The following is a 28000-nucleotide window of genomic DNA, read 5'->3' on the forward strand; positions in this document are numbered from 1 at the left end:
TTAGCATGATATTACTCTTAAAGTGCTGGATGACACAAAGTTACAAAGACCTGGGGGAAGTTGAGCCAGATATTTTACTGTTATTTTACATTACATTCTTATGTATCACCGAAATGATGTGACATTATGCATTTTAGACCAGCAACCATCACATCATGCTTCTATAAATTAAAGACAGACAGGCTTCAACTCCTCTTATGTATTTGGACAGAGTAGTGGGAGAGGTACAAAATGGGAAGTCTGTTCATCAGGTGGCACAAGACATGACGATAAACAGGATGGCTTTAAAGCAATATATTGAAATGACATTGATGTCCCTGATGCCCATGTGGCTCAACTTATCCTCTCCTTGAGCATTGCAGTCCACTTTTTTGGTTTATTTTAGATCTAACTGTATTATTCCCAGGGATGCAGCACATCCTAAATTATATGTACATGTTTTAGTTGGAGACATTACTGCCATGTCCTGACTTTATAGACACATCAAGTAAAAACTGGCTCAACTCACCCGGTCTCCCCTAGGTGTTGTTTTTCTCAAAGTGGTGTGAGGGCTGAGTGGAGGGCAGTGGAGATGGCATCCTCTGTGGATCTGTTGGTTCTGAAAGCAAATTGGTGAAGGTCCAGACGGGCTGGGATGTTGTTTTTTTATGTACTGAAGAACCAGTTTCTTACAGCACTTCATCAGAATGTGCTGTAAAGGGATAATCAGATGTATCGGGAATGTTATAAACGGCACTATTCCTCATGGAGGACCAGTCTGGGGAACTAAACTGATATATGGTTACATAACATTATGGTAAATACTGTGTTAAAGACCAGTAAAATATTTCCCCTTTAGGATTCTACATGACATTTGAACATGTTGAATATTGTGGCTCTTTGTTATCTTTTTTTATTATTATTTAATATGAACTAAAATAAAAAAAAAAGTGTACTAAAGATTTTTTTTACATCAATCTATCTGTAAAAGTATACAGTTGTGAAAAAGTTAATAATAAATAAAATATCATATATTCCAGATATGAGAGAACGGACACATTTTATCTTCTACATTAACTTGAACCTGGCGTTACTGAAGACGATGCTTCGCTCTGCAGCTGTCATGACACGATTGTCAGGAGTTCGTGACGTCAGCCCAGGGGTCCACCCTTCAGTTCGGCTTGAAACTGTTAGTTTGAGCCAGTCGATGGTCTCACGATGTCCGGAGTTTGCAGATCTTTAGCCTTTCGTTTTGTCTTGGTTTTCTACGGTATTATTATTACAACCACAGATGCGCAGACACCGACTCCTTCTCCAGCTCCGGGTAAGTTTAGGCTATATAGGCTTTAGCTGTTGTGCTTTGTGTTGTCCAGCCAGAGTCAGGAGACTGTCACATGACGGCAGCAAAATGGATTTTCTCCTAATTATAGGAGCAAAGATAAACATCTTAATTCCCCTCTTTATGGTCATTTGTTGTGTCCTACATAAAGCAAACTTCACACTAGTTTGTCTTGTATCAAAGTGCGTCACTCTGAATCATATACGCCACTGCTAATGATTTGTCACTGTGGGCAGAAAATAATATCTATAGAAGATTTTATTTTTATTTTATTTTTGTTTTTATTCCCTTTCTTTTAAGCTCAGTTATACAACTAATTGAATCTACACAGTCAAAGCAGGGCCGGTAATCTCTCCAACCTACTGTATAACTAACTGAAACTTATCTCTGTTTCAGCTCCATGTGCCTTGAGATCCAACACCAGTTGTGCTGAATGCCTTCAGAATGTAACAGTAAGTCACATGCACTTCAGCCAAATACAAATACTACAACTGTCTTTAGTTGTGGTTGGTGATGTGTTGCTATAAATGCCAAAGAGAAGATGCTAAACAAAGTGTCTGTTGCTGCATTTGTTGCAGTGCTTGTGGTGTACACCAACCAAACAATGCCTGGACTACCCAGTGAGGAACATCCTGCCCCCCAGCAGTGTGTGTCCACTGAACGATGCAAGATGGGGAGTGTGCTGGGGTGAGATTAAAAATCCATGTCAAATCTGCGTATAACGTGCAAGTGTTTTTGGGGATTGATATTTGGGATGTGTGTGTGGAGGGCAGACTCTATGGGGTGAAGATACCTCTTACTAATCAATTATTTGACTTACAAAATGACGCTATGACTAATTATGGTACTTTTTTTGCACAGAAGGACCATAAATTTAATTTCCCCACTTCACTTTTAATAAAATAATTAAGGCTAAAAACATCAAATATTTAACTAAAGCCTAAAAGGGGCAGCCCTGGTAGTGTTTATTTAACAGGATTCGTTGCATGGCTCGTCATTAAGTGAATTTCAGTGTTTCCTTTTCTCTGTGTGTCTACCTTTTGACGTCCAGTAAACTTCCAGATTTTGATCATCACCATGTCAGTGCTGGCTGGCATCATCATCATTGCCATTCTTGTCTGCTGCCTCTGCTGCTGCAAGTGTGAAAGAGTTGGGTAAGCATGAAGTTACATGTAGTGTTGGCGGGCAAATCTGGTTCAACGTTGAAGGAGGAGGACGGGGGGAACACAATGGGTTGTTTTGCTGCAAGGCTAGGCTGATACCGCCGTCTCCAAAAGCCTGCCAGAATGTGTTACTACAGCGTAGCTCTGAAAATAGCAGTCCCCTTTCTATGAAGACATGCTCAAGTCTCTAAAAACAAGTTAACTTAATAAGTGTTGGATGAAGAGACAGTGATATATTTGATGAGATTATTGGACTGATTAACTGACTGTTAACTGGTGCTGTACAAGACTAAAAGCAAAGCACAACAGAGCATCAGTTTGAGTGTCATTTATATTTCAATGTAAGCTTTTATTTAGAGAAACATAACTATGTTGACTATTAATATAACTACACATTCTTATATTCTTCCAGAACTAAGGGAGAAGACGCAAAGGTGGAGCGACAAACCCGTGCGAGGAAGAGTCGTCAGAAAGCGAAGTAAATGGCTACTGAGGAGGCGTATGACAAGAACCAATTTTAACTACTGTAGATACAGATACAAAATACAAAGGCTCATAAGTTTCTGTCACTCAGTAAAACAGACACCACGGGTGTCTCTTCTACACTTCCACTTGTGTTTTTAAGTGGCAGGCACATTGGGGCACATCTCATTGATCACCACCACCATGCACTACAATGAAGTTTTATCAGTGTTTGGATATTTTCATGTTATTTCGTGGATTATCAAGATTGTAATGTTTATGGTTTGGTCTAGATAATTAATTTAAAATATATTCATATTTGTACTTGCCAAATGATGAGTTCTGTTGCTTTTTGTAAAGTTATTTAAAACTGGCAGCAATGCTTTGTGTTGATCCTCGAGTCAGGATTCAAACGCTGTGGGCGCGCGTGCTGCCAGTGTTCTCTGTTGTCTAACAATTTGTCTTTGTTTCATCCCCAACAGGAGAACAGAAATGCAGCTGAGGCATGATGAAATCAGGCAGAAATATGGTGAGTTTTTTGTTTGTGTGTGGGTTTCAATGGGTTAATAAATGTAATTCTGAAATATCTTGTTTTCACTGAGCTATGTTTACATGCATAGTGAAAATATATTTAAACAGTGAATAAAAACTGGGTTCGGGAATAAAAAGAAAGATCAAACAAAGGGAACAATGTAAAGTCCTTAACAACCAAGTTAAAAAAGCAAAACATAAACAACATATTAGATTCAGTTGTGCCATCTACTGGATAGAAACTGCAATGCGCATGACTGATACAAAATAATTTAATTCCCAAATATTGCCTACAATGGTTTTTGGAAGACAAGGATTTTTGAAATTAGTCAATGTCTCCATTTTCCTTTTCAGGTCTGGCAAAGGATAATCCATATGCCCGTATGAATGATCATTAAGAAGAATCTCAGCAATGATTCCTTAGAAAAAATCCCTTAAGATGATCTTACTGATGCCAGTAACATTGAGATACATATGCAGGATAAACTGCACGTGATTATCTGATTTGATTTCAGTGAGTCAGTGTTTGCAGGAAAATGTCACCAAGATGCTCTGAAGAAATTCTGACTCATGCGTTATGTTTCAAACACGGTCTCTTCATCTAATGATTAATTTTTTATATGTGGCTCTCCGCTATTATGCTAGATTAATATTTCTTATGCCTTTATGTGGCTGTTAATGGTTATGTGGAAATCTTTTCAGTTAACTTCAGTCCACACAGGAAACTAGATGTGAGGGCAAATCTTTTAAAAACATATAGTGCACCATGATATGCAAACATTATTGTTTTATTTTGCACAAAAATATTACTAAGAATTCTACAACTGCAGAGCACCTCGGAGCCTGTGGTGCGTCTTTAATAACCAGCAGTTTTATTTTCATACTAAATTTGTGATACACACTATTTAACTGATCGGCATTCATGTCTTAAGCCAAACCATTTATTTTTACATACAAAGTTCATTTATGACATGTAACACATTGTACATGTTTTTTTTTTTTGCTATTTTAAATGTTGATAAATATAAGAGTTTGTTTCAGAACTTTCTTGTATAAAAGAAATGTGTGTTCTTGAACTTACATGCGAGGTATTTCATGTTTGTGCAGCTGTTGTTAAAAAAAAAAATTGTGACTATTTCTATTGAAATTTAATGAATGTGATTTTTCTTTTGTGTGATATAAGTTTTAAATCAATTTCCAAATTCACAAATGCGCCATTTTTTCATCCCCATCCCACCCAAATCCAGAAACAAGAGGGGTCATCCAAAACACAAATTGGCTTTTTAAATTATTATTATTATTATTATTTTTTTTTTTCAAGAAAAACAAAGATCTGATAGAAAGTATGGAACCATAAATCCCACTTGGAAATCCATGTCATTAATGTGCTTACACCTCACCCTTTCAATTATGCAGGAAATACACACTCCCCATTTGCGGAAGACATTTTCTGCCCTATTCATACATACTATGTGTCATTCTATTATATGCAGCAGTCTTTCCTAAATCTGTCCTGGAAGTTGCATTTCAGTCCTAAGAATAATTTGCCATTTGGTTATTATTGCTATCTTGGCCCACCCTTCAATGATTACAGCAAAACAGATAGTAGATACAGTCTTCTGAAGATACAAACTGCAAACCTGTGAGATCACAATATAGCTATGAATCTTCATCCAATTGTTGAATTTGGGGGCATGTCCAAAGAATCCTTAAAGTATATAAGTCTATAACCCAGTGAGGGACAATGTAAAATTCTATATTAAATGAGCCTTATTCCAAAATCCTTGACATGACTTTTTGAGAGTTGCTTTAGATTTCACCCTATGAAAAAATGTTTATCCTGAGACCATCTTTATTTGATAAGTGGAATACTGACACAACCCTATTAGAGTCTGCAGAAAAAGAAAGGAGAAAAAAAAAAAAAAGATTGTCATAGTATTTCTGATTGGTATGTTGTGTTTCTGGCTCCCACTGCAATGAGGTTAAGTTTTATTAGTTAACTAATTGGATCGTTAGCTTAATGCTTATGAGTGCCCGCGGCCTGAACTAAAGGGCTGTTTTGCAGAAGGGCACTTTTGTTTTCCCTATATCGCGGGAATGCGCAAATTAACTTGCGCGCTCACGTATCCGCGGCCCCGAAGACAAGTGGAGCACGTGACCGTTTTGGTCGAATTACATTTTAAATTTCAGTGCGCGCTCCTGGTCCGAACATAGAGCCGGAGGAACTGATAACCCGCTTCACCATTAACAATCCGTCTCCACGCTACTAATAAATCCCTGGGAAAATAGCACAATGTCCGAAGAGAAGCCAAAGGTCAGTAACGTTACTGTGTTTCTTCGGAGGAACATCTTTTTCATGTTTGCCTTTAGGTGCTAATAACGCAAGCTCCAAGTTAGCACATTCTGCTAAGCTAGCCCTGCTTCCAGGCTACAGATACCGCATTTGAGCGGGTCGACGGAGAAAACAAAGGTTGACTGAATTTGCGGATCATTTGGCTGTAGGCGCACAGTTTTTGTGTGTTTGCAGTGTCACGCAAATATGAACACCAGCTACTTCTACTCATTTGTTTATCGTTATATGAAGCCATATTTGCTAACGTCGGTATCGGGATTGCCTACGAAATTAATGATTAGTGTTTTCCCTTCATTTGCGCCATTGTGGCATTCTGCGCCAGTTTGAACACGGACTAGCTTGCTATGCTAATCACAGGAAGAACCAAATGGAGTAACTAGCATTGTGTGCCTGCCTTTAGGAACACGCTGGGCTTGTAAATGTCACGTTAGCTCACTTAAATTGTATTTTTATTCAAGTTTCCTGTTGTAACTATAGATTAACGTCATACCACCGGACACCGTTAACGTTAGTTAAATTAATTGATGGCGATCGCCGAAAGTGTCGGTGGTTGCTTGTAGTAACAGCGTTGGTTGAAAACAGGAAGAGGAAGCGTTGCTGGTTTCCTGGATGCTTTTTGTCCCAATTTAATTACATTTCCAGTATATTCCCATCTGTTCTATTTTTGGGTTTAGCAGTGTAACGTTATGTGAGTGAAATGGTGTCGCTATCAGGATTCACCAGCTGCACTTTGAATGTATGTTTGGTTTGTTTGTTTGTTTTTTAAAAAAGGGTAAGTTTGGGAGTCAGTAATGTGTCCAAACATTTGTCTAAGTTACTTTCTTCAACACCGTAGAAGCGGGACCTTTGTGAAGCAGCTGTAACTCACAGGCTGAGTGTTGCTTGGCCTCCTCATGTGTAACTTGCGACCTATTGTCGGCATGACTTGTGACACTTGCAGTGAGTTTTATGTGCACATTGAATAAATTGGCAAATATACCCAAACGTCAAATCCATGAATTAATTCCCATTGGTTTGTTTACAGAATCACTTTATTCCACATGAACACAGTTTTTACAGCCTAGTAAAATGAAAGGGTTGGCTACATGCATGCAGGGCCTTTTTATGTCATGACAGTGTTTGCATTATTACATAAGTCAACATGTTTAACTTCATGTTGCGTTTTGGTAACGTTATTATTTCCTGTGAATTTAAACTCTGATTAAAGGTCGATTGGCTAAAAGGTGCTGCACACATGGTGTCACAAGTTAATTTGATATTCGGTTGCACAAATGAGGAGGCCTAGTGATGTGAGGACACTCAGCCTGTACAGGATATAGGCTGCTCTGCAAAAGACCTGCCTTCACAGTGCTAAAGCGAGTAAATGTTTGGACACATTACACTGTTTTTTGTTTTTTCTATTGACAGGAATGACATGACTCCCAAATGCTGGTTTGTTTGGTTTTTTTCTTTATATATATTTATTCAAAGTGCAGCTATTGAATCCTGTCTGCAACACCATTTCACTCACATGATGTTACAAAAAAATGTAATTAAATTAGGACAAATGGCATTCAGGAAGATTGCAACTCGTCCTCTTTCTGTTTTCAACATCTGTCATCAAGCAACCACCAACGCATTCACCACCAGTTAATGTGACCACAGGGCAATCTGTAGCACTTGTATGTTGCTGCTGCTGATGACGGTTTTTGTTGCAGGAAGGAGTGAAGACGGAAAATGACCACATTAACCTCAAGGTAGCTGGTCAGGATGGGTCGGTCGTACAGTTCAAAATCAAAAGGCATACTCCGCTCAGCAAACTAATGAAGGCATACTGCGAAAGACAGGTAAGACTGAAACATAAAGATTGAATCCCCTGTGGTAACGGTAGACTTCTGAGCTGACTTAATAACACTTATGTCATATCAACTAACTGTTGTTTATATTTTGTTTATCGCTAACTGGATGCAGGGTCTCACTAAAATGCTGTTCTGTCTTTTACAGGGATTGTCAAGTCGTCAGATAAGGTTTAGGTTCGATGGGCAGCCAATTAATGAAACGGACACACCTGCACAGGTTGGTGAAAGCTGGACTCAAAGTCCAGAATATGAAGAGCTGTACTAAAAGCCCAAGTAGTCTAGTCATAGACATGGATAGTTTTTACAGATGCTTTTGTTTTGTTTTTTGAGGTCTATAATGTTTAATTTTTATTCTGAAGCACAAATACATGAACATCTGTCAGAGTGTAAGTATTTATTTCTTTACTAAACGTACTTACATCATCAGTAAATGAGAATGAAGATAGTGTCATTAGTACTGCAGTTATTTTGCAGCTTATGAAATTTGAGAATAAAGAATATTGAGAAGAAACTATCAGATTTTGTTTGTGCTTCTGAAAACATACAGATGAAGTAAGGTGTTGATGATACAGCTTCTGTCCCACAAGTTACATTAGTTTCAATGTGCTTTTCTTTTCTTTGGAAACATTAAGTAATAAAGTTATTTTTATGTAGTCATAAATTGCTGTCTTTGCACTTTTTTGTTTTGAAATGGCATTACAAGCTGGGGTCAGATGAATCAAATTCACCGGAGTCCCCTCGAGTGTTTATAACCCATATCTTTATTGTTGAGTACAGGTATACATTTATTCTGTAGTAATTTGTTGGTAGCACTTCTTAATGTGCGCAATCACTGAATGGATACAAACCCTCAGTAATGACGAATGAATTCTCCCATGTCTCCTATTGTTGTTTTAGACTTATGACAGTAAAGTGAAGGATAAGGATTTGTTGCTGCTGGTTAACATGCCCTCACCTCTTGGCTCAATTGCAGTAATCATTTAAATTGCTCAAGCATTTTAGTTGCACAAAGGAAGCAATATAGTAACAAGTACGCACAATAATAAATCTAGAAATAATCACAACCCATCAATTTGCTGTGGCAAGTGTTTCTCAAGCAAGTGTTTGAGAAACACTTCCAGAAAGTAACTCCCGGTAAATCAGATTTGAACAAATGAGTTGTGTTAATGAAATGAAATGTGTTAATTAATGAGCGTTTACAGATTCTGGTAGGTGCTCTTTGTTTCACTTGGACAGACCCAAGCTAGCTGTTGATCCTCGTTTCAGTCTTAATTCTAAACTAAGCTAATCGTCAGCTGATTTTTATCTTACAAACATGAGTAGTATTGATCTTTTTGTCTAACTCTCAGCAAGAAAACACTGATAAATGGAGCATCTTTGTCCCTGGATGTGTGTCATCTTAATTGGGTCAATGTGAAAATATTTGTTAAAAAATATATAGAACCTAATGCAAAGGCTGGTCCAAAGGTTGAATGTTGTCAAAACACAAGCAGCTAAGAAGTTACCTGACCACTCATGTCTAAAAGTGTTTACTCGGGAACTCGAGTAGATGAAGCAGAGAATCTAACCAGACTTTTAATGCCAGCTTCTGGAACTTTTCAGTGCACATATTTCTGCTGGTGCTAAAAAGCACTGAGGGTTTGATACCCAACTGTACTGCCATATCAATAAATATAATGCATTTGCTGTAGAACAAATTACTAATGTGTAATTTCTTTCATTACAGCTGGAGATGGAGGATGAGGACACTATTGATGTATTTCAACAACAGACAGGAGGAGTCTTTTCTTAAGTGGGATGTGGATTCTACCCTTTGAAGAACATCCACACCATTATTTTCATGTTGTCCTCTGTTTATTTCTGTTTATCTTTTATAACCCCCCCCCCCCCCCCCCCCCCAGCTGATAATAACATAAAAGAAAGTAGCAGAGGTTTTTCATTTGGGGCCATATCCAAACGTTGAGATGCAGGGTACTTTTTTAAAATGTGTTTTATCCACATAAATGGTAGATTTGAAATTGTCCAAGGCAGGGACAAGTCTCAGATCAGATATGGCTCGTAATGAAAAACCCATTACGTTCTTTCGATATTGAGATTCTCTTGCATGTCTCATAAACCATAAGCTGAACTACATGCCAACCACCCCCCCTTAAGTTTTCCAGATTGTTTGTAAGCATTCAAATTCAGGATGGGCTCCCACTATTTTTAATTCATGTACTTGATAGGATTGCTGTGGAGGAAAACTGCTGGATGGGAGCCCGTGGTTTCTCTCCATAGATGGGGAAAGACGTTCTGACATATTCTTCATGTATAAAACTTTGGTAGGAGTTTTTTTTTTTTTTTTAAAGAACATTCAAAATCATTTGATGTATCCATGTTGATTTTACCTTCAAAATTTGCTAATAAATACTTGTGCAGAGAAAGATCCACATGGATGGTTTACCTCAATACTGATGCCCTCAAAGCAGATTTAACTAAAAGTGCAGTAATGTTTCTGGACCAAAAAGCTGAATGAATAATGCTCTTTTTTTAAAAGGGTTTGGTTAATATATAAAATGTAGATGTAAGGGGTTACTGTGACTGTAATAGCGGTCTTTGTTATGACACAACAGGAGTTTTCTTGATGTGTAAATTGGTTTCTTTCCCACCTTTTCAGGACTTTAGAATAAAAACAATTCACCTTTTATCAGTCCAGAAATTAGGTGTTTCATCTAATGTTATATATTTCAGTCTTTGTATTAGTAAATATTGAGCCAATGCTGTTTTGCCAATTTCAGTACGTTTGTGCTAAATCTATCCAACATTATCACCAAATGCTTAGTTTGTTTTGACTCGTGTGTTGGTAGAAATCTTGTTTTATGAGAATGTCCACCTTCATTTTAAATATTAACAAGTTAGATTTGCAAGGTGACAAGGGAGATATCCATTTTTTTTATTTGTACATTATTTGTTGTCCCAATACTGTATACAATAAATATAGTTTGCTATTCAGCCTCTTGAATTCTAAATTACCTTCCCCCTTTTTTTTTTTTTTTTTTTTTTTTTTGGACCATAAAATTTATATTTTGGCTATGCTTTTTTGCAATGCAGGGCAAATAGTTTGGGGTAAACAAACATGCAGCCATTAAGGGGCTGGGGTTAAAGGCTGGACTGCTGACTGCATATTGAAATGGCCATTCCTAACCTGGATGGTGGTTTGAGCTGTGGGAACAGTCTCATGTAACAAGAGACACGAATAAATATTCTGGCTGATGGAAGACTCCATGTCTTCAGGGGTTATTTTTTTAAACATCATTATGATTTGTCTCCCTTGGAAAAAGTTTGTGAAGTTAAGCTGAAAATATTAGAGAAACTTGTGTTTATAGTGAAGATGTCTGATCCAGAGAGGGTACTACACTTGACATACATAAGAGGGCGTTGTTGTTCTGAAGATTCAGGGGACCTCTGTTACATCTACTTTGAATCGCTGAAGTCTCTGGCCCTTAAATTAGAATACAAAGACACATTTGTTGCCCCACTCCAGCCTTAACTTCATGAGTCTTCTCTTATTTAAGAGGACTTCATTTCACAGATGTTACTATACTGTGCAGCCAAATGAACTCCCCGTGAGCCTCCTCACACAGTGGTCTGATTGTGCTGCCTTTATTTTTGGCATCTCCTTTGCATTTTATATTTCCTCGCGGAGATATCTGAAGCCTTTCATATTTCCCCAGACTTCTGAGCGATGCAGCTGCAAGGTGCCCTCTCCACCCATACATTCTGTGGTCTCTAATGCACAGCGTCTTGGAAATAATACATGTTGTGTTTGGTGAAAACAGACCAATTAAACTGAGAAATGTTTAGGGAATGTTTGTTTTATTTGATCTTCCTGGCACCATTTTCCCAAATCACCTGTGAGGTTGGACTGACTGACTGGCTCCTGGAAAGAGGGACAGGGCCAAAGATACTAATGAAACATAGTTTACATAATTGGAGGGCCCTGTGATTCCAAAAAACTCCTTGAGTCTGCACACAGTACGTATGTACTGGATCACCCAACACAGACGTTAACTGTAACATTCAATGCATTCCCATTTCTCGTCGTGCTGTGAGTCACCATCAGCTGTGTCAGGGACGCTTGTAAGGCAGTACATACCCTCAATTGTTTTTTCACCATGGTTAATGGAGAGACGTGTTATTGTTTTAAAGCTCATTCATTGTCACACTCTGCTCTGCTGTCATTGCACAGTAAGGCCTATTTGTTTTTATTGTGACAAGATAAGTGGATTACTGAGTCCAACTACACAGTCAGTTAAATGTATTTAGAATAAAAGGGAGTTATTATTTTCATATGAGAAACAAATGTGTATTCCATGAGTTTATGTTTATATGAGTGACTAACATGGGCTTCTGTGCATGTAAGACATAATTGCACAAGAACTAATAGGACCTAATATTTTGGGGAATGAAACATGGCCCTCCAAGATTACCAACAGTGTGAAGCAGACCCCTGCTTAAAATACATCAATAGCATTACAAAAATAAACATTTTTAATCATTTCCCAAATTGACCCTAGTCATGATGAGCATGCTCAACATCTGTCCTCATTATAGGTCACATGTTGGAGCTGGATAAACCCTCAAATCACAGCTACTTTGTCTAAATTCCAATCTTTAAACTCTTTCCTTAACAGTGGTAGTTGCATTCTTGGTGTGTTATCCCACTTGCTTTGAATGAACACCAGAATGAGCAGCATCCTCTAAGTAAACAGAATCCAATAGGCCTAAGTAGATAAACATGTAGTACACAGTACATATATTATATAACACAGACTGAACTTAACTCGGGACACGTAATGATTATATGAGGTCAGTCAGTTGTGCGTCGCATCCTCAGTGTGTCCAGCCAGCAACCTCAGATGTGACGCCCTCCTCCACTGAATCAGTCCAGCAGCCTGAATGAAACCACTGTGCATCTGGAGAACCTCTGGATAGTCTCCAGAGCGCTGCATGCTGATGTCACCCTCTTGTGCGTAATGTGGTCTCCACCCAGTCAGCAGATCTGATTTCATCGTAACTGTGTTATCAAGTAATTACAGTTATACAATGATTCTTTAAACTAAAGTTAATAAAGGTACAGGCATTGTGCAGGGATAATGGATCATTTCAGACCCTTTATTTCAAAAAAATATTCCCCTGGAGATGTTTTTATTGTCCCTTGATCAAATTATTTCAATAAACGGGACCCAGTAGGTGATTTTTAGTGTCCACGTTCAGTAAAAGAATAGGCCTACACAAAATATGTATTTAGCATATTTAGTATTTAGCAGTTCTATTAAATCGAAATTACAATTGGAGTTACAATATCAAGAATCGGGCTAGGCTTGTATGATAATCCTGCAGTCATGTGTGTTTTCATCCTGTCTCAGTTGATAAGAATTTTTTTCTAAACACAAATGTAGTGTTTCAAACAGGAAGACTGTGATTCATATTTAACAGCCTGTTCATGAAAAGACAATGATTAAATGTGATTTATTTAAATTAATATTTCATTTATGGTATTGTGTTCAAGCTACATCTTTTCTCAATAAGTAACAATATCAATCTTTATTAATCAATTTATTATTTTTTAAACCCAATTCAATCAATAATACTTATTAACCTAATTTCATACAAGGTAGGTTGAGTGGGGAATGGTTGTCTTTCTTGCATTAATTGTAGGCCTATGTAGGTTTTCCCCTCAGAAACTGATAAAGTGGTAGCACCCAAAATGGACGTGTTAACACGCTATTTTCTGTCCTCTTAAGACATTCAAATTTGCTGTGTTAACAGGATGTTTTATGTGGTTTTAAGACAACCATTCCCTGCTCCCCAGGAGGAAATAACTTGCTCTAAATCTGCCAAAAAACTGAAGAGTTTTTGATCAAATTCAAGGGTGTAGAATTTAGTAGGGATGTTAGGGACATGTCCCAATATCCAGCGACTACTGAATTGTCCCTAGTAATAATTTTGATCTTAACAAATCACTGTTTTCTGTCAGCGTCTAGTCAATGTATATAGTACACAAACAGTTAACAGCTCTTGTTCTCTACTCCCAGTCCAATGCGCTTCTAAGTTTTGAAAGATTGTCTCCTCCCCTTTCATATGCCTCACAGTGGTTTGGTCAGCTGCCTACCTTTTTCAGACCCCCAGCGACTTTATTTGGCGCCGGGAGACGCTTTTCTTGTCCCCACCAGCAGTGCCATGAAATATTGAGAACAATCAATAAGGGATGTTATTATTTAAACCTGTACTTTTCCTGCTAGTGAAAATTATCAATAAGAAAGAACTGTTAATATTGGTAAAGCTACTTGTGATGAATTGACTGGAGTTGTTGCTTTGTGTATTCACAAGCTACTTTGGAAAATACTGTTAAATGTGATAGTCTGGCTAACCTCAAAGGTGATAACTGACACTGACACAAATCATACATTTTCCACAATAAAAAGAAGCTTTACGTTACTGAGTAATTACTCTAAAACTTTGTTCATGTAAATACTCACATGCTCAGTTAAGTACTTACTCCACATGTAAAAAATAAATAACACCCTGTGACAGGCAAAGCCAAGTTTATAAGGGAAAAAAATATTTTGAGGTAAGAAAGTAATTTTTAACTATTTTTGTTATAGAATTGTCTGTTCTGTAGTTAAACTCGTCAAACTTCAAAACGTCAAAATCACGTTCATTGTGTGTCTATGTAGATATTATTCATGCAAGTTGTCAGTACTAATGTTTTAGCTGTCACTAATGTTTAATTGTTCCATTTTTATGTTCAAATGTTAGTGTAAGACTTTTGCTTCTCTGTGGGCCCATGAGGCCTGCACTCCAAGTTTTCCTAATACTCCTCATTACATAATTTTACATTTCACCCCAAAGTATCCAAGTATTCCAGACTAGGGGGTAAATTGTAACATTTTACTCCTTGTGCTTGAGACTAAATCATGCAGTTTCTGTCTGTGTTGTAGAGGTAACAGATACACATTTAATAGCAGACATGTGTTACTAGTTTGTATCACAATTTTAACATCACTGGCTTAAAAGAGCTCCAAGAGAGACGTGTCAACCATTTTACAAACACCCCAGGTCTCCCCTACATACTGTCCCTGTAATAATCTCTCAATTGCCTGAAGGGGGTTGCAGGACCCCCAGTTTGTTGTCTCCCACAATGGACTCAAAGTACCACAATGCAACACAGAAAATATCATCTCCTTAGCTACGGCTTTAGGAACTACGCCCCAAGAAGAAGAAGAAGAAGTGGGAGGCGTGCTCCTGAAAAGGCTCATTGTAGGGAGGGATGAGAGCGTGTGCATCCGCGGAGTGTGTGTGTGTGGTGTGAGTGTTTGGACCCCCCTCCTCCTCCTCCTCAACTAGCTGCGGAGAGATTAGTGAAGCCAGCTCCACTCACTACTAACAGACGTGTGTGTGGGGGGGTTTGCAATACGCGTGAATCATGCTCGTCGTCATTACTACCGGCTGGGAGTGGAGCCGAAATTGTGCAAGATACGGATAACAGCGAAGAGAGGACCGTGTGGACTGACTGAAGTTTCCAGGTCTCCTCATTCTGCCTTGAAAAATGCCTCACCGGGGGCTCCTCTTCTGCTGCCGCTGCTGCTCGGACCCGTCTCATTACGCTGCCTCTCTCACGTGTGCTTTATGCTGAAGAAGAAGTGACCGGGATCAACCTGTAAAGGAGCCTGTGAGGGCGACTGAAGCCAGAAACCCAAGCGCGTACGGATATTTTCCCTTTTGCGCCGTGCGGAGATTTTCCTCAAGTGGAAGGAGGTGTGCGAGTTGAGGGGGAGAAGTTGTACTTGTTGGTCATATAGGAAACATGGGGAACGCAGGGAGCATGGACCAGCACACTGATCTCAGAGGACACAACATGCCTCTCAAACTGCCCATGCCTGAGCCAGGTGAACTGGAGGAAAGATTTGCAACCGTTTTGGTAAGACAAAAAAAGTCGTTTTCATCTGTCCGCTCTTTGTTCTCTCCATGCTTCAGTGTCCTGGGACGGGACAGCTGTGCGTGTGTGTGCAGGTTGGATCTCTGTTTGTCCAGCACGCCTGTCCTTTGTTGTTCAGAAAAAGGGTTATTCTTTCCAAAAAAAAAAAAAAAGTTTACACAATTACTTGTGTAAGAGGTATTTTCAGATTTTCTAAAAGTAGGGTTGAAGTTGTGTGAGCTGATGTTAAATTCAGCAGCCACTCAAATCAGTCTTTTTTTGTTGTTGGACTCAACAAGTTTCCCATAAAAACATCACCTTTTATTTGGCTCCCTTGACTCCAAATACAAGATAATCAATGCTTGCTGTACAGTAGCCTACACCTCCAGCCTCAGTGCTTCCTTTCCAAGTGCAGTCACATGAGACACCTGCAGTCATAACACGCAAATTATTGGTTTTATGGCAGTCTTTTCCCAACTTTATGAGTCCAGACGCTGGCTCACTACTGAAGCTCTAAGTGCCCAGCATGCCAGGTCCTTTGAAACATCTGTCACATCATAAAGTGTCAACAGTGTCTGTCAACAATTATGTTACCTGTGAGCAAACACTTGGTATTCCTTGTGTTGTTGAAAGAGCCTCCAGATTTGAATAGTGTAGATTTAAGAAAGGTGTTAAGATTTGGTGTTGGATGGACACTTTATGATCATGTTGTTCTGAATGAAGAGGACAAAAATTATACACTGGCTGTGTGTACAAAAACTGTGGGAATTGGTTTAGTTAGGAGGACAGGAAACTTTGGTACTTACGAATTATTATTATCACCATGTTCTCTTGTGCTCTAAAGCATTTATAATAGTATCCATGGTCATGAGTAACAATTAATAACTTTTTGCTGATCATGAATTTCCAGTACACAGCTCCCCACTCAGCGAATAAATGTCCAAATAGAAGAACAGTGAAATTCGAGAGCTGGCAAAATGTGGGTCAAACGTGATTGTCGCCTGGCCTACTGCTCTCACAAACATTAGCTGCTCAGATAAATCAGACAGCTGCGTGATTATGAACTTGTCTTTAAGATGAGGAAAAGGTCTAATGGTCTTTGCTGCTTTTTTTTCTTGTACAGAGCTTTTTGGTTAATGTTGGTGGCACAGATATTTTAGCCTGTAAACCTGTTACAAAAAGTGGATCAAGTTTAGGTCGAAGCCAAATCATTGTGTGTGTCAGAGTGTTGTGTTGGGGTGTGATTGCTGCTTGTCAGACACTGATGAATCCCATCCTGTGCTGTTGGGCAGCAGACTTTGGGGTAGAGAGGTTTAACGTCACACCACAGAGGGATTTGGGCCTTCTCCTTAATCACGTCTGCTTTTAGAATCACCTACTTCTTATACAATCTGAGCGTCGAGGTTTTTACCTCTTACATCTGGATTTAGAAACGCTCTGAGCAGTAAATGTCAGGGAGGACAAAATCATTAAGATCCAGAAATTTGCTTTACAAAACTGATCCTTATTATGCTTTTCAGGAAAGAAAAAATCTACCTGTCTAACTCGAGTATATTATAAGCTGGCTGTCAGAAAAGCCGATCCTCATAGCATGTAAGGAGCTCCCCTTCCTCCTCCCTGCTCCCAGCATGATGCCTCAGCTCTTGGTGGGATGGAAGCCCTCCAGCATTACAAATATTTAGTCCTATAATCACAGCATTTAGTGTTATATACTACCATTTAAACCCTAATGTGTCAAAGCCGTGCCTGATGGCAGTTGGCTCCATTGAGTTCCAGAGCGAGTGGCACTGAGTGACTCTGATGACCTCACTTCAGTTTGAATAGCAAATGATTAGGATGATACCTCGTCATCACGTCTCTCAGTACTCTTTGTATCCCAGTGGTTACCAGTGCTGATGAATCAAGATTAAAGTGTACTTGGCTGCTGTTCAACGGTCCTTTCACCTACTTATTATTCATTACTGATATTGTTATACAATGTTTTGATTCAACAAAACAGACTAATTTTAGTTAGTTACATATATTTTGGACTTGATGCAATACCACAGTTTTCCCTCAACGTATTCTCAACCTAAGCGTGATGGAATATCAGAAGGACCGTTTACCTGCCACTCCTAATCAGTTTGATCAACAGGCAACCCGTTGATCAAAGTAAGGAGTGGTTTGGATTAAAGGCCTGTGCTGTGTGTGACCACACTCAAACACTCATCTCGCTAAACCCTCCAATTTCTTATCAAGGACATACAGTTTTCGAATTTGGATCCATGCTGTGTGACAGGTGTGCAGACGTCTGCCAAGGCCTATATAGTCCAGTCTTCTATGATATGCAAATCTCCAAGCACAACCGCTATATCCCGAGCATCAGTGATATCGGTGAGGTGAGGTGCCTACGCAGAGCCCAAAGGATACTAAAGGATAGTACCTGCCCCAGCCACAGCCTGTTCACCCTGCTGCCTTTCGGGAAAAGATATAAGAGTTTCTGTTGCCACAACACCAGACTGCAGAGCAGCTCCCCCCCAAGCTATCAGACTCTTAAACTCTTTTTCATCCTCAGCACTGCTCCAGTGATGATAGTTTATTTCTGTTACCATTTTTCATAAGTGATTCTTTATTAATGTATATTGTCTGCTATGTAGCAGAAGGGAGTTACACAACTCAATTTCACTCTACAACTTGTCGTATTGTGACAATAAACCTACCTACCTACACACCTATATATGTATGTCTGGATATATTTCCAAAACCGTTATAATAACAGTATGTCAAATTAAGGTTGTGCCTCGCGGAAGCCTCCTCATCTCAGCCATGCATTTATGATGTAGGCTGCTCGGGAAAATCCAGTATTCTGGATTAATCCGGAAAGATCACATCCCTGATTGCTTATTTTTTGCTTATTTCTTACATACCTGCTGCATTTGTTTCTACAGTGATGTTTGAAGTGGTTGTTATTTTTTGTTGTATATTTCGTAGTGGCACGTCATTCACTTTAATTACGACAGGTTTGCATGTGCAACAAATTCAGGTGAATTTGCCAATTGCCAGTGTTACAATTGACCTACTGTATCTCGAGTGTTATTGAAGGTGAAAAAAAGCTCTGCTCTAAAATGGGTTATTCCTTGGCCCATGCTACACACTTCCACCAAGTTTCATGACAATTGGGTGAGTAGTTTTTCCATAATCGCGCTGACAGACAAACAAATAGCACCAAAAACACAACCTCTTTAGCGGGGATATATGGCTAATTCATGCACAAGTTAAGTGATTCTTAGACCTGCAGCTAATGTTGATCTGTGTTATAGAATAATTAGTTGATGATGTTTCCGTGGTTCATCTATTAATTTTGACAGAAATGGTATACATTTCAGGAACGTTGTGATACACAATGAAACCAGTAAAGGAGAAAGCTGCTGCTGCTTTTAATATTTAATACAGAGCCTAATACTCCCAGGACTTGTGTAAATTATATAGGCTGACATGTTTTTTTTTTCAATCAAAGTGGTAAAATTAGCAAATTTTCCTGATTTCCTCATTTAGATAAGAAAATACCTCCATCAAAGAATAAATAAACAAGACTTAAAGAGTTGGTATTGTGCTCATTTTCAGGTTCAAAATCTTATTTAGGGGTTGTACCAGAACATGTTTACATGGTTTAATTTTCAAAAAACACCATATTTTTCTCATACTGCATATTGCTGCAGCTCCTCTTTTCACCCTATGTGTGTGTACGCTCCGCTCTTGAGCTACAGAGTGATGCATCTTACTTCAATTACATTTGTAATTGTAATTTCTGTACAAAATCTTTGTTGGGAGTTGCACATGCACAGTTCCAAGGTAAGGACTACTAGCCAATCAGAAGCAGAGAAGGGCGGGTCGTAAGAAACAAGGTAGTGTGATCCAAATCAAAGCCGCTTCAGACTGCGACCATAACCTAGCAGGTGGTATAAGTTACGCACAGCCACACAACGTCATTGTTCCACATCTTACCTTCAGGACTAAACGTTGAACTGTTGCCGGTGTTCTGACGATCTATGCTGCCTTGCCGAAAAATGCTACCATAGCGCAAATCGATCGACTCGACTCTACTCGGCCCTGCTCCGTTTTCCATTGCAGATAGTACCCAGAGATAGTACGTAGCTTGTCGTCATAGCGACGCCACATACAACTGCCACAACGTAATGTTCAATGCGACACACACACACCAGCGATCCTCACAGCTCTTAAAATATATACATATATATATATATACAGTTAAAACGTTTCAACATTACTCAGAATGTAAAGACAGATAAGCGGTATGAAAACCTTCCAGCTTCCTGGCCGGCCTCACAAGCTCCTCCTGCAGGTTGGTACAGGCTTCCCCTGCAGCCACTTGCGGAGCTCCTCAACTCCGAAAATATTCAAGCACATTTTTGTTCTGCCATCACTTTTCGTAAAACTGTCAATATTCGAAATTTACACAGCTGATTTCTCACCTCAAAACTTCTCAGAAGTGGATTTAGTGATGAAATTACATACGAAAACTGTAAAATATTAAACTTTCTGTTGCTGGCCTCTGTCTGGCGCACGCAATGACGATGAAGTGAATAGTGACGATTCTCTCTGACCAATCAGCAGTCTGTCGGGTTTTCACGTTACGTTTTAGTATCTCTCAGCTCGCTTGGAACCTCCACGGAGGTGAGGTGATACGAAAAAAAGTACCTGGAAGCAGGTACAGGTACAACATTTCTACAATGGAAAACCAAACAAAGGCGAGTCGAGTTAAAGGGCCTCCGCTCAGACTAGCTTGGTTTGAGTTCATGCCTGAGCCCGTTAGCTGCTTGACAAGCTTTATGACACGTTTTCATTGTGATGTCACAAGTAAAGGAAGTGAAGTACTGGACTACAAACGAGCTGTTTTCAAGCGGTTCAGAGCAGAGCTTTCTGTGGGAGATGGGAACTCCCTTTGGGCTGGACTTTGGGCTTTTTCACTTTGCAAACCTGTTACATGCACAAAAAAGATATATAACTCAATAAAGGAGAGGGGAAAAGCCAAAAAGCACAATACCACCTCTTTAAGAATGTTTGTGGAGAATTTTGGGTAATTCACATTTCGGTCAGTATCCAAAAAGTATTGATGTGCAATACCAATACCTTTTTGCAGGGACAGTGGTTTATTTTAAGCCAGGTTTGACAGTTTAAAGTTTGTTTATAAAATGCAAATAGAAGAAAAACTGTCTTCTTAGCCTACAGATGGTATACACTATTGTGTAAACTTGAGAATTTCAGCTTACTTCAACTTAACTTAAAGCTGAAGTTAGAAACATTTTAACAGAGCATGCTTGGATAAGGTTGTGTGTGGCATCTGTAGTTGCCTGCATGCATATCGGTATTTCCATTCTGGTATTTTCACTCAGTTTGACTTTTTACCTGTCACGCACAGTGACGTGGATATGAATGATTCTAGGGTCACTTTCTGGAAAACGTCAGGGTTTACTGCCCGCTGAGTCTGCATTTTCTACTAAATGAAAAGCTCTCACTGAAGTCTCTGTCTCGTGAATCCCTGGAACCAAGGACTGATCTTTGAAACAGACTTGGGCTAATTATAATAATAATGCAAGGCTTCTGCCCTGATAAGAGTGGCCAATTCACACATGACCATGAAATGAGGTGTAGTCTAAACCCAAATATTCATTGTTGAAAGCACCAAAGGGGTGCACATTTCCAGGTGTAAACTGGAATCTTTCAGTAAGAGGTTAGCTGTGTTGTAGTGTTTTGAGGACTTGGGGAAAATGGCTCTGTAGTTACTCTGAAAAGCATGTTTGCAAGTCTTCACCTCTCTTTTGGTTGCCATAGTATTGGTGAGACAAATCTACAAGAAGAAGATGCGTTGCACATGATGATTAGCCAGTATCAGGGTAGCCCTCTTGATTTCTACTTTGCTGATATTCCTGTGACTCCTGTGGTCCTATCAGCATCCCCGTAGATCAATTTACTCTGCACGTATTGCCTAATCAATCCAACATTGTCATTTAGCCAAACATTAGAAGGTATGAGCAGAGCTTCAAAGTGTTAGTTTTGTCTCTCAATCTATAAGTGCATACTGGCTGAAAGCACGTGAAATGACTGCAATCAATCCCTGTGAGTCACATGTACAGTATGTGCCAGTGTATATGCTTCATGCTGAACCACAGGAAAATGACTCTGTGTTGCAGAAATTCAGCTCAAGCTCCATGTCTGCTCCTCTGCCTCAGCTAACCACAGCGTTGACATCAAATACAATTGTACCCACATCCAGGATACCATCCACTTCAATCTCAGCGCTGTAGTGTTTGCTCAACATCATGACTGCTGTCAGGGAGCCAGAGAAGTTCACAGCCATTACTTATTTAAATGCCATATGGGGGACTATAGGCTTATCTGTTGTTGTAGCTGCTCTTCTCAATAGTCTGCCCAGATTACATCTAAGCTGCTTTGTTTAAAGGCTGCTGAAGGACCCCAGGCTGCCGTTATTTGCGCTGTGAGGCTCTGCATCTGAAATCTACTCCCTAGATTAATCACATGAGTAGCCTTCATGTTCAACTGAAGGCTAATTTGTCACACTGACAGGTCCAAGCTGTGCTTTTTATTTGCACATCAGTTCAACCTCAAGCCCTTTCTAGAAGTATTTAGCTGTAGAAACTAAATAGAGTTTTAAAAATCAGACAAGGTGCATTTCAAGCTGCACTAATCTATATTTCTATGTACATAATGGGTCGAATGAGTATGTTTAATGTGAAAGGTGTCACTTGTAGTGATGAATCTACAGAGAATTATCATCCGACAGCAGCTGACTCAGTCCTGCAGAGCGGTGTTAGTCTTTCAGCTCATTGTTTGTTTTTGCGAATGACAACTTTACTGTTCTGGTAAATCAGCGCCGTTTCCATCTGAAGCAGGCTGCTATAAAAAGTTTTGATAAACCACTGTATGCTACCTGCCCAGCATTAAACGGCACACAGACAAAATTAGCGACTAGCTAGAGAACATCTAGTAGCTGAATGCTGATGTTTTTCTAAATAGATGGTGGAGACCAAAACAGAGCTACAGGAGAAGAAATACTGGAAACATCGATTAATGCTGCTTCAAAAATTTGCTTTGTCATTGTTTACAATGTTGTATTGTTGTCAAAAAACTTTTTTTTATATTTGTTGCACAAAATTACTATTTTGTAATTTATTATCTACACATGTACTCTAATCATAGATTCAGATATGTAAGTGTCTTGCAGATGGGGAAAACCAAAGTAAATGAGTGGAGAAACACAAAAGCTTTGCAGATGCTTCCAAACAGAGCATGGGGAGACACTGAATTGTCTAGTATGAAAATGATGAGACAACTTACAATGGCCTTCACAGTCCCCTCATCTCAACTAGGGCTGCAACTAACAATTATTTTAATCTGACTATTATTTTCTCATTTGATCGATTAATTATTGTTTAATTGTCAGAAAACTGTGAAAAGGGGAACCACTGTTTCCCAGAGCCCAAGATTACATCCTCAAATGTCTTGTTTTGTCCAAAACCCAAATATATTCAGTTTACTGTCATAGGGGTATAAAGAAACCAGAAGATATTTACATTCAAGAAAAAAAAGTTACTCAAACTTAATTGATTATCAGCATAGTTGGCAATTAATTTAATTGTTGACAGCTAACTGATTAATTGTTGCAGTTCCAATCTCTCAACCAACTGTACAACTACTGTATGGGAGATTTTGGGCCGACGAGTTAACGCTCTCCTCTACCATCATCAATTGAGTTCATAAAGATCACCATCATTATCAACTCAAAACATCTCTGTTCATTCCGTCAGTACTAGAATTACAGGCTGTCCATTAGCTGTAATTTGTGCAAACACTGTGATCTCTACATCTCCTACATTGCTATATGGCACCCAGGAAGTGACTAAGCTAGCCCTCCTAGTTTTTCCATGTCGACTCTTAATTAAAAAGCAGAACAATGGATATTGTCTGTGGAGCAGAGGGTGAACAGTGGCTGAATCCCGTGCAGCAGGTCTCGGGAACAGAGCTGCTCTTTATTCTGTGGAGAGCCCAAGACGGAGCCTGGCACTGGACCCAGACCCGTCAGGCTGCGAGAGGCCACCGCTCATACCCAAATATGTGTGTGTGTGTGTGTGTGTGTGTGCTTGCGTACATGCTTTTGTATGGGCATGTGTGTTTCTGCTGTGTCGGAGCCCCAGGATGCTCCCCCACCAATTAGCCGTAACAGAGCTGAGCATGAAATGCCTGGGGAGCGATGAGATCCGGCAGCCAGAGTGCTGGCCTTTGCTGCCTCTGAGCTGGGATGTGAGGTGCTGCGGTGTTAAGCGATAATGTGCTGCTCAAAACCCTGAAGCGTAGCCTGGAGGCATCTTGCCTGGCTGACAGAGGGTCAGCTGATTATGTGGGAACAGGTCTCTCGGCAGCGTGTAGGCACCGCTGAGTTGAAACCACTGGGGCTTCAATCAGTATTGTTCTCCTCAGTTCAGTTTTGACATCTGCACATTTGGGGGGTGGTTTGGTTTTCTACACTGCTGCATGGGTGGCAGAGAGTTCCTAGAGTACTGACCAAGTAAAGCTAAATTGACTTTAAAATATCTTTAAAACCTTTTGAGGGGGTTTTCTGTATGATCGTACCTGATTACACACAGTTGAACAGTCCTTGACCATTTGTGTGGGCGATGAATCAGAAGGAGCTTTATTGCCAAGTAGTGTTGTACACATACAAGGAATTTGCTTTGTTGTTAAGGTGCTACATGCAGACAGACATACAGCTGACATAAATAGATGTATAAATATGTAATAAACAAATGCAAGTTATATAAGAATAACAGAAGTGTAGAGAAAAATAATACATCTGACAATATAAAAAAAATAAATAAATAACAATTTACAATTTACAATTAACAACAAATATGTGCAATGTGCCAGGTTCGTGCATGATATGACAACCAATAAGAAGTCTCAAGAGTCTGGCTTAGTGACCCTCTGTCTCAGTTACAGAATAGGAAGAGCAGTTTAGCTTTTTTTTTCTTGAAATTACTGAAATGTTGTACTGAATGCCAGCTATCAGTACAAACAGTTTTGAAAGAAAGAGAAACTTTTCTGGCTGCTTTTTGACCTCACTCAGGAGTAATGGCTTAGTTCTGGATGCCGCCATGAATCTCTTTGCTGTAGGTCTTCCTGCATAAGGAGCAGAGCAGGTGTAAGATAATTGTCAAAAGGCTAGTCCGGTCTTTTCAACTGTCACAGTCAGTTGCCAATGTTGTCCAACAGGACCGGTCAGAGGGCCACACAAAGGAACAGGAGAGTCACTGCTCTGTGGAGAAGTGCATTATGGTCAGGATCTGTCTGGGCTCCAGGATGGCAGCTGCGCTATAAAGCAAGATTGCTCAGCCAAAGTGCTGCACAAGAGTGGGTGTTTTGTTATGGATTGTTAAGAATTAGTTGATGTTCATGGTGTTGAGCTTTATCAGAAACCAAGTCCAGAAAAGCCTTCAAAAATCTGTGTCATTGTGACAAATTAGTGGTATGTTGTGACTACAGGACAGGGCCCCCTTTATCTTGTGGCCTTGATATTATTGTCAATCTCCTTTAGGGACCTTGAGTTTTATTGAGTATATTTACAGATTTTAGACTGAATTGCAGAATCATCATAATGGTTTCATCTGTTGACTTTTTTACCCTTATTATGCAGCTTTTTGGAACTGAATAATGTGGATCTGTGAGGCTTGTAAAAAGACGATGACTCACGGTATCAGCTGACTTTTTGGAGTTGTTAGTACATGTTGTCCATCTTTGGACCTTTTACAAGCTTGTACAATATCTACAGTGTGTCTTTCCATCCAAATGTAGTAAAACATGTAGACTGAGTTGTAACATACAGTATATCACCATATCCTGCACTATAACTCGTACTGTAATACTTTTAGTCGACTCACTTCTTTTTAGGCTTTTCTTCCTGATGTTTTTTTTTCTTGGGACATATGCTACTTTTGAAGCTGCCAGAGTCAAAAAGGCAGGTTTTGTCTGGTAATGACATGCCAGAATTAAAATCTGCAGAGCAGAGTGGGAGGTCCTGTTGCATTTGAATGTACTTCATTGCTCTTTGCCAAAGTTTGATATAGGCCCTATCACAGCTCCAGACAATGCAGCAGTCTGTTGTTTCAGGTTTTACTGGACTGAAGATGTGCCTCTCAACCTGGACCCCCCACATGACACCAAATCGGAATGGACCAGCCAAAGTCTCACTGGTTAGGGTTTAGACTAACTATGTAACTATGTATTTCCAGTAACACACAAAAGCCAAAACAGGGACTTGTGTCCTTCTGAAATGAGCTTATTATTTAGAGGGTCTGAAGATTCATGTCATCCTATAGTTTTTGTAAACCTTACAGTTGGGACAGTTTATTCAACTGACATTTGGTTTAAAACACATTTTAAATAACTCTCCCACAACATACAGCAGATCACAGAACTTACTGATCACAGGATCAAAGCCAATGGTGAGCAGATATATATTTCAATGAAACACCTGTAATAACTGGCTCATGAGTCATAATGCAGGACAGTTAGATGACAACAGACGTATCAGTTTCTTATAGTAGTAGTGAATGAATAGGTTCAGTCAGTAATACGTGGTTCAGATGTAGCTTTGACACAGTTGGTGGTGACATGAGTTGGAAATGGGCCAATCTTAATGTAAACTGCTCAGTGGGTAGGCATGCTGTATCCATGTGCAGCATACCCTGTGTAAACAACAGTGTGGGGGACTATCTCAACCCAGGATGCCTGAATGGAGCTGGTCCAAACCCTGGTGATGGCCCAGTTTAAGCATCTACCCGATGAGCATACTGAGCGAAACCCAGCTGTTACCAATTGATCAGGCTGAGATGTGTGTGTATATATATGCACGCCTGCCGGTAAAGTATGATAATAGCTATGTATTTCTTTAAAAGTAGTCTTTAAATATTCCATTGTGAGTGTTTTATTTTCCACACTTATAAGATGTTGGATTGAGTCAGTTATAGTTTCCTATGTTTTTCTACACTGATTCTGCTATTGTATTGTTCTAGTACAATGACCTCAGGGGAAAAAACATTTAGATTTATGTTGTATTAAAGGAACAGCTGCTTGATTTGCAGTGGGAGATGGAGGCGAGTGTAGAAGTGTTTAAAAATGATGTTTTGGACATAGGACCATTGTCAACACAACTTGCATAAATATTTTTCTACTATGAATAAGAGTGTGTGGTTGTACATGTCAGAATGCTGTAGTTAATAGAACACAGATTAAAAGCTCTGAAGGATTATACTTAGCAGCGTCATTAAATTAGACAGCCTCTTGTTTGTGAGCTCATAAATTTCCTGTTCATCCCACTGCCACCTACTAAAATAAAGTTTATTAGTGTAATAGTAACAAAACTTTATCTGAAGGTGTTTTCTTCAAACCTTATATAACACATTTCAAGTAAATCAATGATTTCATTCTGTTACCCACTGCATTTATACTCCCGTGAGCCGTAGTTTATCTTGCAGATAAACAACTGTTCTGATTCATATTCTTTGTTCTCTTGAACAAGAACACGGACTCCACCTCAGTCCAGACACTTTCGCAACCTTGCAACATCTGGCCTGGCTAGAACTCCTCTGTGTTCCTGTATCACTTGTTTTATTTGGACAACTTCCTGCTGCTCCAAATCATCTCCATAATGTTTCCGGTGTTTGGATAGCATCCAGCAGGAAGTAAAAGTGATTTTACCCTCAGTGTAAACATTGTGCCAGCCTTTTTGCAATGTACAGTGTGTTTGCCCACAACACAGCCAAGTAAGTGTTGCAGATCTTTGAAATGTCTTCCCTAAAGATATATCGAACAAAAGATGACAAACAGAGCAGCTTGGCTTTAGGCTCAAATTTTAATATTTTTCACGGAGGAAGTTAACTTTGATTCCTCCCACTTGCAGCTGCTGTAATCTGCGTGTATCACTGTTTATTCCACTGTGTCATTAATCATATATTGTGTTGATGACAGTAGGGGAAGATATGGAGACAGTTGCACCAATGAGGTGACATCTTTCACCAAGAACAGCTGGTATAGACTGATGAGCTCCTGTTAGTGGATGAGAGGTTGGATACGGTCTGTTAAGTACAGGAACAACACACAGTCATCATCACACTGAGGTGAATGAATGGAATTTCATTGGAATGTGCTTGTGATCGGGGGGAACTAACCATTTGGTCGAAAAGCATTCCAGTGAACAGCTTCACAAACATAAACACTACTGTCTCGATGGAGGGGGCTGCTGAGCCAGAGCAGGGGGTCCTGAGGATTACAAAGCTAATCTGAGGACAGACAGGGGACACC

General features: G+C 39.5%; 3 protein-coding genes across 11 annotated transcripts in view; all 3 read left to right on the forward strand.

Moving 5' to 3' along the window:
- Positions 1 to 1030: 1030 nt before the first annotated feature.
- Positions 1031 to 5255, forward strand: pttg1ipb (PTTG1 interacting protein b). Its single transcript, XM_046053855.1, has 7 exons — positions 1031 to 1303; positions 1715 to 1770; positions 1897 to 2005; positions 2370 to 2472; positions 2894 to 2959; positions 3426 to 3472; positions 3829 to 5255. Exons 1-7 carry the CDS (start codon positions 1198 to 1200, stop codon positions 3870 to 3872), a joined length of 531 nt encoding a protein of 176 aa, XP_045909811.1. The 5' UTR covers positions 1031 to 1197; the 3' UTR covers positions 3873 to 5255.
- Positions 5256 to 5632: 377 nt separating this feature from the next.
- On the forward strand, positions 5633 to 10656 carry sumo3b (small ubiquitin like modifier 3b). Its single transcript, XM_046053856.1, has 4 exons — positions 5633 to 5788; positions 7525 to 7653; positions 7811 to 7882; positions 9392 to 10656. Exons 1-4 carry the CDS (start codon positions 5768 to 5770, stop codon positions 9455 to 9457), a joined length of 288 nt encoding a protein of 95 aa, XP_045909812.1. The 5' UTR covers positions 5633 to 5767; the 3' UTR covers positions 9458 to 10656.
- A 4328-nt stretch (positions 10657 to 14984) lies between these two features.
- fmnl2a (formin-like 2a) overlaps positions 14985 to 28000 on the forward strand; it is a 60217-nt gene continuing 47201 nt past the window's right edge. For all 9 annotated transcript variants that reach the window (XM_046055097.1, XM_046055101.1, XM_046055099.1 and 6 more), the window contains exon 1: positions 14985 to 15628. In XM_046055097.1, the coding sequence (XP_045911053.1) occupies positions 15515 to 15628 (114 nt within the window). In that variant the 5' untranslated portion in view covers positions 14985 to 15514. The remainder of the gene's footprint in view (positions 15629 to 28000) is intronic.

Source organism: Micropterus dolomieu, linkage group LG07, assembly GCF_021292245.1.
Source record: "Micropterus dolomieu isolate WLL.071019.BEF.003 ecotype Adirondacks linkage group LG07, ASM2129224v1, whole genome shotgun sequence".
NCBI classification, from domain to species: Eukaryota; Metazoa; Chordata; class Actinopteri; order Centrarchiformes; family Centrarchidae; genus Micropterus; species Micropterus dolomieu.

Coding starts and splice junctions, on each gene's coding strand:
- pttg1ipb (XM_046053855.1), top strand. CDS start 1,198: ATGTCCGGAGTTTGCAGATCTTTAGCCTTTCGTTTTGTCTTGGTTTTC. Junction 2,006..2,369: donor AAGATGGGGAGTGTGCTGGG/GTGAGATTAAAA, acceptor TTTGACGTCCAG/TAAACTTCCAGATTTTGATC. Junction 2,473..2,893: donor TGCAAGTGTGAAAGAGTTGG/GTAAGCATGAAG, acceptor ATATTCTTCCAG/AACTAAGGGAGAAGACGCAA.
- sumo3b (XM_046053856.1), top strand. CDS start 5,768: ATGTCCGAAGAGAAGCCAAAG. Junction 5,789..7,524: donor TGTCCGAAGAGAAGCCAAAG/GTCAGTAACGTT, acceptor TTTTTGTTGCAG/GAAGGAGTGAAGACGGAAAA. Junction 7,883..9,391: donor AAACGGACACACCTGCACAG/GTTGGTGAAAGC, acceptor CTTTCATTACAG/CTGGAGATGGAGGATGAGGA.